The sequence below is a fragment of the Hermetia illucens genome, chromosome 1 (genome assembly GCF_905115235.1).
Source record: "Hermetia illucens chromosome 1, iHerIll2.2.curated.20191125, whole genome shotgun sequence".
Taxonomy (NCBI): Eukaryota; Metazoa; Arthropoda; class Insecta; order Diptera; family Stratiomyidae; genus Hermetia; species Hermetia illucens.
Window position 1 is genome coordinate 88,997,461 of NC_051849.1, and position 13,102 is coordinate 89,010,562.

At 39.7% G+C, this 13,102-nt stretch overlaps 2 protein-coding genes across 3 annotated transcripts in view; both read right to left on the bottom strand.

Annotated features, from left to right (window-relative positions):
* Positions 1-13,102, bottom strand: part of LOC119656601 (CCR4-NOT transcription complex subunit 11) — a 117,077-nt gene that overhangs the window by 76,515 nt on the left and 27,460 nt on the right. The window contains exon 7 of one of the 2 annotated variants that reach the window (XM_038063041.1): positions 11,075-11,202. The exons of the other annotated variant lie outside the window; for it this stretch is intronic. Within the exon in view, the coding sequence (XP_037918969.1) occupies positions 11,164-11,202 (39 nt within the window). The 3' untranslated portion in view covers positions 11,075-11,163. Of the gene's footprint in view, positions 1-11,074; positions 11,203-13,102 lie in introns of those variants that run through there. 2 annotated transcript variants of the gene reach the window in all.
* LOC119656632 (odorant receptor 59b-like) lies at positions 10,670-12,155 on the bottom strand. The gene is made up of 3 exons (XM_038063076.1): positions 11,349-12,155; positions 10,937-11,297; positions 10,670-10,882 (listed from the first exon to the last, which is right to left on the bottom strand). The coding sequence occupies exons 1-3, from the start codon at positions 12,044-12,046 to the stop codon at positions 10,820-10,822; spliced, it is 1,122 nt and encodes a 373-aa protein (XP_037919004.1). The 5' UTR covers positions 12,047-12,155; the 3' UTR covers positions 10,670-10,819.

The window sequence follows — 13,102 nt, forward strand, 5'->3', positions numbered from 1 at the left end:
AGCCTTGCCTCTTTCGTGTTGAATATCATAGAGCGCTTTCTGGAGATCCACTTAAGGATGATTATGGATAGAACGCCTTTCTCTCGTTCTCATGAACTATCCAGCCGAAAAATTTCCAAGAAAATCACAATGCGCATTAATACAAAATCTAGGCTTAAAAATACATCAAATTCCGATATCTGCATAAATAACGGATGCCAGCTTCGCAGCCTCCGCTTTCGATCTCAAAATCCTCTGAGATTTTACTTCGATGCAGCACGTGCGCTATCATATTTCGCTCTGATAGTACCTATTAGTTTCTGCAGAATGCCCTTACTGCGTAGAGCGCACTATTCAAAATGATCGGTACGGTGTTGACGTGGATCCGGAATCGAAACCAGCCTGCTTTCTGTCGACCGAGCTTTCGAGATGTTCTTTAATGCGCTTCAGGATTATTGTAACTATTATCTTTGCGACAGCAGGGAACGCGCAGATATCCCTCCAATTGTCACACTCAAAACGGATGTCTTTGTTTGGAATCTTAACGATATCCCCTTCTCCCACTCTCTGAGAAAGGCCTCGGATTCCCAAGATTTCCCTAAGAGTGGAAGTAGCAGATCTGCAGTAACTTTAGGTGCAGCGTTAAAAAACGGGGGGGGGGGGGGGGGGAACCGTGAATCCCAGCGGCTTTACTCCGCTTGAGTGATGACCGCAATGATTTCTCTTCTGCTTGGAAGCGAATACGGCCAAATCTCAGCATGATGAATTGCAGTGACCCCCTACTGTATTTTAATGACTCCCCTCGAATGCCCTTCATACCTTTGGGGGTAACCATGAGGCATTGCAACATTAATGGTTTGATGCAGGATTGACTGCTTACCCATTACTCGTGGACAATAAATTATATTATTATTTGCGGTGGCAGAATTTTGGTTGGTTGCTTTGCTAGCGATAAAAGTTTATAGGTTAATGTACGTTGCTATTGTCACGGTTATTCGTCTTCATAATCACCAACTTCCACCTTGACTATATTTGGTGTTTCTGAAATGATATTGAAGAAACCATTGCAAAGGTAGGTAAGTGGAAGGTGCCAGGAGCTTATAAAATTCATAAATTCTAACTATGTTAAAATGTGTCAAAAGCACTCACAGATTGGCAAATCTTGTTAATCAGATGTTCGCTTACCCAAACTTTTGTCGGGGGGTTAATAACTTTTCTGATCCTCAAGCAATACGGTATGTCTTACCCTTGAAAATGTCGATCAATTACTTGTCTTCCCAGCATTTACACGGTTCTTATTTCAGTTCTCTGCGCGCATATCTCCAAATATCTTGATGCTCATAAATTGATAGATTAGGAGCAAAAAGTTTGTGCAAAGGATTCTAGAGGCTGTAACGAACAGCTTATAACCGAGTCAGTGTGAGGCAGGTTGTCCACCACAAAGTAAACACGTCGACAGCCTATACAATTACAACTCAGCCTTTAACTCCATATCACCTTTGTGGCTACTACAAATGTTCCGGTTGTACAAAATTAACCAGCATGTAGTGCTTGCCCTGAAGACATGCTATTGATATTCTCGCAAACAACATGGAAGATATCAGTCAGGCGTGGAATCTACCAGGGCAACTACCTAAGCCCGAAGCGATTTTGTTTACCCTTCTATTAGCATGGAAACCTCCAACAAATGGCTGCTTAACGGTGTACTATTTTACGAGATAGAGACATTCCTTACTTCAATTCAGAATGCCTCGCTCACAACAAATAATTATATATGGTACATTCTTCACGACTCCTCATTTAGCAACTCCAGGTGGAGATTATCAATTTTGAAAAGAAGATTTCAGCGCATGCAGGATGCTGAATAGTACCGAATACACCAGCTGTCATAGCTCCGTCTACAAGATTCTCCATTAAACCCTTACGTTGAAGTATGACTAGGTGACCAACCAAACCACTATACGTATTACAAATATACTCCGCAAAGAATGTTGGAGAATGATTGGATAAAACAAGTCTGTATCCACTGTATTATCCCAGACAACGCTGTCATAATAGGCCTGCTTCTTAACGAACATCAAGCGTGCTTCATAATCGACGTAGCGGTGCCGATAGGCCGCAATACTCTTGAAAAACACATGGCAGACATGGAGGTTACAAAAGATTTAAGTACCCCCAGTTGTGATTACATCGATAGGATTAGTACCGCAAAATTTACATAAAGCGCTGAAAACGACCTAAAGCCGGACTATACTTAAAGATGCAAAAACTATTATCCCTGCTATAGCAGCTATAGATAAGCACTGTAATCATCTGATGTCGGTCCTTAAAATTTCGCACTCCTCAGCGTTGGGACGGTCGTTCAAATACATCAGTGCAATGACGTATTTACTGCAAAACTAAATAGCTCCGACTCTTAATGCCTTGCAGATTCATCATCGTCACCAACGGCGCAACAACCAGCATTCGGTCTAGTCCTGTCTTAATAAGGAATTCCTGATATCCCCGTTTTACGCGTCGGTCTTCCAATTTGATATCCCAAAAGCTATCTGGACTATACCGTCGCTCCAGCTGAGACAGGGTCTGCTTCGTCTTCTTTTTCTACCACAGGTACTGCTCTTATAGACTTTACGATCTGGGTTATCTTCACCCATACGGATTAAGTGACCCGCCCAGCCTATTGAGCCGGATTTCAGCCACATCAGCTATGAAATCGTCTATCTTCCTTTATGAAACCAAAAATACTTTGGAGGATTCCCCACACGAACGCGGCTAAGAGTTCACAATTTTACCCTCTGGCACTCACCTCAGCATAGCTTCTATCGGTTGCTCTTTTCGACCCTAGGTTGGAGAAAATACGGTTTAGAATACTCAGGTTCAAGCCAATGCGAAATTTAATGAATGGAGATTGGTGTTTTGGAGAAGAGTGGAGTCATCGTATATTTCAATTGTCATCCAGAGTTCAAGGAGTTCGGAACATGTTTCTTAGTCAGCCAAAAAAATAAACCTGAAGAAATAAAGCCTGTTGTTAATAATAATAATAATAATCGTTGGCGCAACAATCCAATTGGATTAGGGCCTTGAAGTGTGTTAGAGAACTTCATTCAAGACCGTAACGGTACACTGTAGGAGGCAATGTGGTCAACAATGCGCTCGCCCGAGATTATTACCCTGATTTGAGTCAGGTACTCATTCACAGCTGAGTCTACTGGTATCCGATGTCAAATCACCATACAAATCCCACTGCCACCAGTGAGATTTGAACCGCGACCTTCCGTACGATAGTCCAGCTCTCTAACCACTTGAGCCATCCGGACACGGAAGGCTGTTGTTAGTGGTTTAAAAGTTATAAATGAGCTCTACACATCTGGGTCTTTATTTTAGTTAAGCGCGATGTTTAATAATCTTCCATTTGTATCATAATTTGTAATCTAACGAGTAGGTTCACACCTGTATTGTGTCCGTGGCAGGTGTCTGGTGACGCTCTTTATCAGCTCTTCTACATTCAACCACATGTAATTGGCGAGGAACGCAAATTCAGTGACATGTTTGCCTCATTAAGGTTTATGTCCCTACGAGATAGTCAACCATTGATGACAAGGATGGTTCAGATTGATAGAGGAGAGGAAAAGCACTGGCCAACACAATAACCTGCAAACATCAATTATGTTCAAATTTGTATACGAGAAGTTTAGTAGTAGTATGAGGAAGGACTCTATTTGCAGGGGATACATTGGCGCCTATAGTGTGCATCAGATAACTGATGGAATTCCTAGATTCCAAACTACCTAATAAGGAACATAGAGAGAAATTGTTTTTGGAAGTATTTTTTTATTTTCATTATAGAACATAAGGTAACCTGGATATCTCCAAACGAGATTACTTTGAACCAAATACTTTTACTTTTTCGGATTTATTCGTTTTCTCGATCATAAGCTCGGTGTATCCGGATAGCTCAGTGGGTAGAGCATTGGGTTGTCATGCGGAAGGCTGCGGTTCAAATCTCGCTGGTGGCAGCGGGATTTATATCGTGACTTCACGTCGGATACCAGTCGACTCAGCTGTGAATGAGTACCTGAGTCAAATCAGGGTAATAATCTCGGGCAGGCGTAATGCTGACCACATTGCCTCCTACAGTGTACTGTAGTGTACCGTTACGGTCTTGAATGAAGTCCTCTAACACACTTCAAGGCCCTGATCCAATATGGATTGTTGCGTCAACGATTATTATTATTATTTATTATTGTAAGCTCGGTCAGGGTGGAGTTGATCTAGCGATGTTCAACCAGCTTCACTATGGGTTAATTAAACGCAACCACCTCTCAAACCTAAAGAATGTAAAAACATATAGAAGGACAAACATTGACTCGGATCGTTATCTTGTTTAAAATCCAGTCCGGCTTAAGGACATCAAGAAACTAAACACCACCATATGCCACATCATGATTACTACAGGACGAAAAGTTGCAAAACAAGCATTATATAAACGTCCATTGTATACTGTAATCACAAATAGAGCAAACTTTATGTTAGCTTACTAACGTAAAAATAGTATGTGATGAGCCATCCAACATTCTTAGAGAACCCGGGTACACATAGAAGATTATCGGCAACGTCGAAGAGCTGAAAACTCACTTTAGAGAAAAGCCTGGGAGAATCTGCAAAGTCGATAAATATAGGGAACAGCCGCATCATACCATGGTAAATAGGGTGCTACGTTACGTTGCATCCCCCGTTGTGATAAAAAGAGAAACCTAATCGGTAAGACCGATAGACAGAATAGATTAAGGTTCCAACAAACTGAAATCAGCGGAATATTGATACAACAACCACTGATTGAAAAAAACATCGTGCAACCCAGAGAGGCAAGCTACAAAAGATCTACAGGTGTGTGTGTGTATGAAGTGGGGTAGTGAACCTCTGAGTGCTCACTCGATTCCCTCGTCTAACGGAATATTCCGAATTCGTTTATGTATCGCAGAATTTCCGTTAGTGGATGTGATGCTACTCGCTACGGCTGGAGCATATCAACACCAAAAATCTGATGTCAATCACATAGAAAATGTTCCACGGAATCCGTTTCCTCGTTTCAAGATCAACTTGAAGAATCTCTATTCTGAGCATAGTGAAGCTAGTGAATTATAGCCAGTCAGCCCACAATATTACAGCAAGTATTTCTGCTTTTCGACAGGATCAAATTTGTAGTATGTTTGGTTGGTTCTGACAGAATTATCTATCTAACAGCATTAAGGCTCTGCCGCCTGCCATTATGGGAAACTTCTTAACAGGCTTTAATAGCGGCATAAGCCAATGCTCTCATACACTTCAACCTGAAAACTTGTTGCAGATGTATAGATTCAGTTTTCCCAATAACTCTATTGTCTCCCCATAGAATTAATCGAATTAGTCTATGTGCTGCTCCCATTACAGTGCTCTGACTAAATAAATACAAGGGCTGCAAATTGAGTAATGCATTTAAAGTTGCACCAGATGTCGTGCTCATGGCACCGCTGATACACAGACACAGTTCTTTGCAGTGTGGCTAGTTTACGGTGAAAACTCTTTTGTTTCACTTTAACCCACCACACCACGGATGCACAAGCGAACATCGGCCTAATGGTAGCAACATTACTACATGAGGCCTAAGTTTCGCACATTGAAGCAAAAGTACGCCTACACTGCTCATAGGCTGTGAGAGCTCGTTTCATATTTACATCAACATGTTTGTTTCATAGAAGCCTCTCCCCTAAAATAACTGCATTTCTTCAAAGAGTTGCAATGTTATACCCCACATCTCTGGAAGGAAAAGACCATTCAATTCAGTTACCTCCTCTTTGTAAATAATACCATTGTGGTTTTATTTCGAGTTACTGAAAGCCCATGCCTGAGGCACCAACTTTCAATTAAATCAACATCGCGTTGTATATTTTTACACATAGTTCATAGCATAGCATAAGTTTGAGCGTGCAATTCGCATACTTCACAAAAGCGGCGATAGTACACCTCCTTGCGGGTAGCCATTCGACGCTTCAGATATGAAAGGTTCTGTTGTTTTTTTTTATAAAAGAATATTTGGCGACACTATGGATTCACTTATATATAGCCCGTAGTGTATAAACCTTAAATATACCCGATATTTAATTCGAGGTGCTACCGACATTTTGTCTCTTAGCGAGTAGTTATTTGATGCAAAAGGAAGAAGTTCGAACTTCAAACTTAAAGAGATGTGCAATATATTTTCAAAATATAGAAATATAATATAACGGAGAGTGTGTTGTGGTCTGGATAGTTACTTAGAGCAGGTCTTTGAAATATTTGATTTCTTTTGGACCCCGCACTCCTCCCCTTTGCAACCAATGCTTCGAAAAGTACTAGCCGAGACTTTCCATTTGATGCCCCACATGACTATATCGGGGAACAAACTGTTCCACTCTTTTACGTATATTGGGACCCCTTAAGTGCAACATGCAGCAATATGATTCACCGTATGCGTGGGGGTTCACAGTTTCCATGTTCCAAACGAATTTCATGTCAATCGATACCGCCGTTTCTGAGAGGAGTGCATGTGACAGATAGACAGACAGACAGTAAATCTATTTTAATAACGGATTTGTAAGCATCTGCTTCCTTTGAGGGCATCTTCCAGAGAGTTGGTTGTCCAAATGCAACAGCGTAATAACGTACTAACTGCACAACTGAGTAGCACAGGCTCTTATGACTTTGCACATTTATCAACAGCGCAATAACCGATATCCGGTCTAGTCCTGCTTTGGTAAGGAACTCCAGATCTCCCCGTTTTACGCCGAGATCCACCATCCTGGGCTGCGCCATCATTCCATCAGACAGAATTTACCATGGCTTCTTTTTCTACCATAGATATTCCCCTTATAGACTTTTCCGGTTGTATCATGTTCACCTATACGGATTAGGTAACCCACATGCCGGCTCTATCTGACGATATATTAGTAGAGCTAATAAACTTCATTAAGCAGTCAATCAATTAGTGTTGAAAATGTGGGAAATTTAATCAGTACCAGACGACTAGCATTATCTGTCTCCTGAATGACTAGATTGAACAGAGCAAGAAAAAATGTATGCTGGTAGCATCACAACTGACAAGTTAAACGATTCACCTAGCTGGTGCCGAAAGTTATAAACGAAACATGAAGAAGAAATCAGCGCATGATTGTTGGCATGAGGTCGAAACCTTCACTGTACAAAAGCATAGATGATGGCAGTCAGTCTATATACTTTAGTCGCATTCGATAAAAATATCCTTAGTAGAATCTTTAGGGGGTGGGCAATTATTGTAGGCTTCGACGGGTCTGGAACATTTAACTGAGACCGGCCTTGGACGAAAGATAGAAAGGGCGTTAAATTTAATAAAAGTAAAATAATAGCAAACACGTCATCTTTATTGTATTATGGTTTATTAATATTCCAATTAGAAAATATAGTTAATCATGACTGAGAAAAAAAACCACGAAATTGTAACAACAAAATTTTGAAAAACATTAGATGTCGAGATTGCGAATTGAAGCAGTATATACTGTTTAACTATTTGCAACTATCATCCCCTCCTGTGACACCACTTTTATGTTCGCTCTCCGCGGCTAATGTCTAACTCCTGTTCCCTCCTTTTATGGAATAGAGGGTACCCGCACAGTTTCAGGTTTCAAAGAGATTGTGCTTCAGTTTCATTATCATCGCACCTAGTGCTGTGCAAGTTATAAACCTACAGCAGGTGAGCAGCATGAACGCGAAAGATTAACTTTCTACATAAATAGGCAACCACAGATAAATGCACCCACCTTAGAATTATAATATGAGTTTTAACACAAGCTGCAAGATGCAAATTACACTGACGACTTTCCTCATTCTCGAAATTTTCGACAGGCGCTGAATTAATATTTTCGTATGTACGTTCAGTAAAATGAAAAGGCACGGTGCATACATGTCGCTAAAAACTTCTTGGAACCACAAAACATTTGCGAAAATTGATTGGAAGATTGATACGCCTACAATTCCTCCAAATAGAAACCACATTGGAAATTCTGCTGTATGCAAGGAGCCATATAAGAATATTATAAGTCGTGAATATCCATTGCACCTTCTTTATTCCACTGCTCATTAACCTTTGATTGTCCTCTCTTATCTAAGCGACAGAAGAAGTCCTTCAATTTCCACACTTCATAACGCATGAAAAAGACAATAAAGTATTTCGCTGAGTTACCGGGATTCCAAACTACAATGGGCTATTATACAGTCCTTCTTCCAAACTCTCGCATAAGACGACATCCACTATCATTCCCAATGTATAGGTTATGTTGAAGAAAAATATTAGGCTTAACCAAATCGACGAGTACTTTTTGTAATTGCACCATGGCATTATACACAAGATTTTCCAATAAATATGCAATTGTTTCAAAGCTGCGGACGTGTCCAGTTTCTGCATCTTGCTAGCGTAGGAGCTGCAGGGACACTGGCATACAAAATTGGGAAACAAATTGAAAGGGACAAATCTCTGTCTAACTTGCAGAATATTGTTTTGCCCTGAATACATGATTAATGATCCGTATTGGCAATTGAATAGATACACAGATATTAAAGTGTAATTTACCTACACGTAATAGGAGCTCTATTCTTTGAAATAATTCAGATACATTCAAGCAAATATGAATTTACAGCAATTTAATTCGATTTATTATTCACCTTCATGTTGACTTTTATTCACGATTCGAATGAATATGTAATAAGCAAGTCGAAAACCAGAAACTCAGCATTCTAGGTATGAACAATTTTAAGTATTTTTATGTAAAAATCGCCCGATTTCTGAAAAATGGTAATATACTATTATTAACTTAATTTGAACAGATATCCAGATGAAGGGCATTTTGAGGAGGAGTTTGTTCTATAAAGGAAGGTAACCAGATTTTAATCGAACACCGCCACCTCCAGTTTCGAGCCAGGTTTTACAGCTTCAAGGAAAAAAATGAGTAGAATGTCTCGCAGTCGCTAAACTGAAATACCACAGTTCATCTGAATAACGCTGAAAGTGTGTGGCGGCGAATCAAAACCAGACGATCGGTGTTTTTTTCTCTCATAAAGGGAGAGACAAGTGCAGCATATCGGTGCAAACCCATATCGATCGCGGATATTCTCATTTCAGACGTGATCAAAACGTGTTACGCCACCAGTGCAATGCACCATCTTCGTCTCCATTGCCGGAAGACGCCGTTCATTGTCCTTTATAGTCGGCCAACACTCAGAACTATAGAGAGCGACAGACGGACGACATTGCAGTAAACTTTAGATTTGGGACGTGCGCTGATACGTCGATCACAAAGAGCACCAGTTGGGGAATGTCACTTCATCCAGGTTGCGTTCATGCGTGAAACAATTTCATTACGCGGTTCTCCATTGGCTGATAGCATTGACTCGAGATATTTAAATATTCTGAGTTCTGGCAATGGCAGTAACCTGCCCTTCGAGATATTTAAATCGCTCAGTTCTGATAATGGCAGTAACCTGCCCAGAACAGCGATTTCAATATCTCAGGTCAATGCTATAAGCCAATGGAGAACTACGTTATGCTCCTCAAATAGGGAAACACAAAACCTTTTATACCTGAAGCGTCAAGCTTCCGGTGTTCCGGTGTTTAACTTGGTATTGGAAAAATAAACTGAGATTCACAAGTAAGGATGCGGGGTACCATCCTCATTAACTCTATCCAATTGTTGGTCTATCCTGATGATATGGATATCATGGGTAGGAACGAACGAGCTTTCGGCCAAATTGTTGTTATTCATAGCCTTCAAAATGTCTCTCCTTCCACCAAAACTCTTATTGTAGAAAATCGCCATTTTGCCACTCTTCATCTATTCTTCGAAAACTAGAATTAAATAAGTGAACAAAATTGCAAGTCCTTAGTTTCGTTCGAGGGAAATCTTTTGTTCAATATAAGAATGGACTATTCCGACGTCTGCATGATGAAAATGAAATGAGCGACATTCTGATCGTAAAATTATAAATGAAATTAGGCAGATCATTTGGTCCGAATGGACGATGAAGGCCTTGCCCGGAAGGTATATGAGGGCAATATCTTTGGTAAGAGACGATGCAGGCCCAACTCTGTGGAGCGTTTGGAAGACTGGCGTGAGACCGGGGTGTCCGCAACTTTCGACAGAGGTAATCCCAAACCGGTCTTCCGTTATTACGCTATTAGTGATGGTGCTAATTCTGGACAAAAAAGATGAAAGGGACTTTAGATTTTCCAGAAGTAAAATAATAAGAAACTCATCTTCATTGTGAATTGTTAATACTCCAATTATAAAACATATTAATCAAAGTCGGAAAAAACAGGATGAATGTAATAATGTTAACAAAGTTTTGAAGAATAACATACCAGAAAAATATCTCTCGGAGCTGGGAATTGTAGGAGTATGTGTTGTTTAACTTTTTTAAAACAGAACTGTCATCATTATCATCATTAGCTCTAACACCATTTTTATGTCCGCTATCAGATCCAAACTAATTCTTTTACCGATTGCGAACCATTATATTTAACTGTGGGTAAGTTAACATTTTCACACTCAAGAAGTAATTAGTGACGTAATTAACACATGCACGCTCATCAACGAATTATATTTCAATTCTTTCAAAAGCCTTTATTTGATATAAAATTCTCTTTTATTATATAACAGACAAAATGCAATTAAACAATACTAAATTGTCAACGATTTAAGAAAGTTGATGATATTTTCAATAAAAGGTCATAGAGGAAGGGAAATTTCCTAATTTTTGTTGAATTCAAGCTAAAGGTGAGATAGGTAAATGTCATCTAGACGTCCTGGTACAATACGTTGAAAAGTAATGCTGAAAACGAGTAAGCAAGCCGAACAACCTGAAAGCGAGAGACAATCACTTCTGATCTACAGTTAAATAAATTTCAGGTTACAAAAAGGAATGTCGGTAGACATATTGGAACTATGCCTCCAGCAAATATGAACTCCGGGTTCTGTGATTTTTGTATCATGAAAAGGATAGCAATACGAAAGTTTCGATTCTGGTTAACCCAATCGGTTGCATAGGCCGTGTCCGCAAATATTTGAGTCAAATCCAAAAATTGATCTCCATAGTAACATATTGGTAGTGTCTTCATAATAAGCGTGCATGAATAAGTGATCAAAAACACTTTCTCTCCACTCGATAAGTTGAAAGTTGCTATCGACAGAATATTAACACATATTGAAATGCTGCTTATCACAATTTGAATGAAGAATGTTTTTGATATAATCGATTTAAGCCCGCCGTAGATTCTGGAATTGAAAAGACTCTATACAACTGGACAGTTACATAAATACACCCACCTTAGAATTAAAATGTGACTTTCAATGCAGGCAGTAAGATCCGAATAACAACCCTGACTTTTCTGGTCTTCCGCAATATTCGACAGGTGTCGAATCAATATTTTCATATGGACATTCAACAAAATAAAAAAACATGGCGCATACATGTCATTGGAAACATCCTGTAACCACAAAAAATTTGCGACAATTGACTCAAAAACCGATACGCCTATCACTCCTCCAAAAGGAAACCACATTGGAAATATGAGAACTTTCCCACGAGTTTGCAATAAAGTTAATATTCTGCTGTACCCAACGAACCACATAAGAATATTATAAGTCATGAATATCCATTGCACCTTCCTTATTCCATTTCTCATTAGCCTTTGGTCCTCCTCAGAAGTAATATTTTTATCTAGGAGACTGAACAAGTCCTTTAGTTTCCATAGTTCATGACGCATGAAAAAAATAATAAAATATTTCGTCGCGTTCACCGGGCATCCAAAGTAGAAGGGACTGTTATACAATCCTTGTTTCAAACTTTCACATAATACCATATCCACTACCAACCCGAATATAAAGGCTATATTAAAGAAAAATATTAGCCCTAACCAAATTTTCGAGTACTTTTTGTAATTGCACCATGGCATTACACACAAAATTTTCCAATTTGTGTACATTTGTTTCAAACCTGTGAGTGTGTCCAGTTTCTGCATCATGCTAGCGTGGGAGTTACAAGGATACTGCTACACAAGATGTGGAAATGACTCGAAGGGGACAGACCCTTGTCTACTTTGCAGAATGTTTCCTTGTCCGCAATGCGTGGATAATGACTCACAGTAAATTGGCTATTAAATTGATGGATAGATATTAGAATGTAATTCCCCTTTCTCCTTCTTCTAAGGGAGCTGCATTCGAAGAAATATGAATTTTTGATTCACCTTCAGGTCAGATTCGCAATTCGAGTCAATAATAAACAAGTATGGAAACCGGAAACTGGACGCTTCAGCTATCAAAAGTTGTGCAGAACCTGATGATGAATTCACAGATGAAAAGGAAGAAATTTGTCATCAATCCAAATACCACGACTCCACTTATAAATTGCGCAGGAAATAAGTCATGGAAGCACCAATTACAAATTCATTAATGCATAAGCGGTGGAAAACATGGAACCAATTATATTTTTATAAATTATGCTTAAATTCCTGAGAGGAACATTTGGAGGTTGAAATCTTCAAAAGACACTAGTAGATATGGATATTCCAACGTGTGGAATTTTTACCTACTAAAAACACCCCCTAACTCCTGCTCCGCGGAACTCCCCCCACCTGCTTCTCTCAATCGACACTGAATCCGTCGCACCATATAATTAACTGCGTTCCAATTCCCCTCGCATCAAGCATTTCCGTAATTAAACTTTCCGGTGTTACCGTTTTTCCCAATGTCTCCTCTAGAGCCTTGCTTTTTCTGCGAATCTACGACAATGCAAGACGACATGCTCCGCTCCGTTCTCCGGAATACCCTCGCATTTGAAATAGTTAGGTGAACTATTCAACTTAACCTTATACAGATGTTTACGGCACCCATCACGACCGTGAGAAACTGAGTGATATCATATTTTATCTCGTCGGCCAAAATAACGATCGGCATCTTTCCGACTGGTATGGTATGCAGTGTACTTGCTCAAACTGGGTCTCCCTACGGGTGTATCGCTAGGGCCATAATAACATTGGACACCTTAATTCAAGCATATTGTAAATAGTGTTTGAATTTCA

Excerpts from the sequence above, each read along its gene's own strand:
- LOC119656632 (XM_038063076.1), bottom strand. The coding sequence starts at position 12,046 with ATGATGCAGAAACTGGACACACTCACAGGTTTGAAACAAATGTACACA. Across the intron at positions 11,298-11,348 it reads AGTCACATTTTAATTCTAAG|AATCTACGGCGGGCTTAAAT; the intron begins GTGGGTGTATTT and ends TTTCAATTCCAG. Across the intron at positions 10,883-10,936 it reads GTCTACCGACATTCCTTTTT|GTTGTTCGGCTTGCTTACTC; the intron begins GTAACCTGAAAT and ends TCTCGCTTTCAG.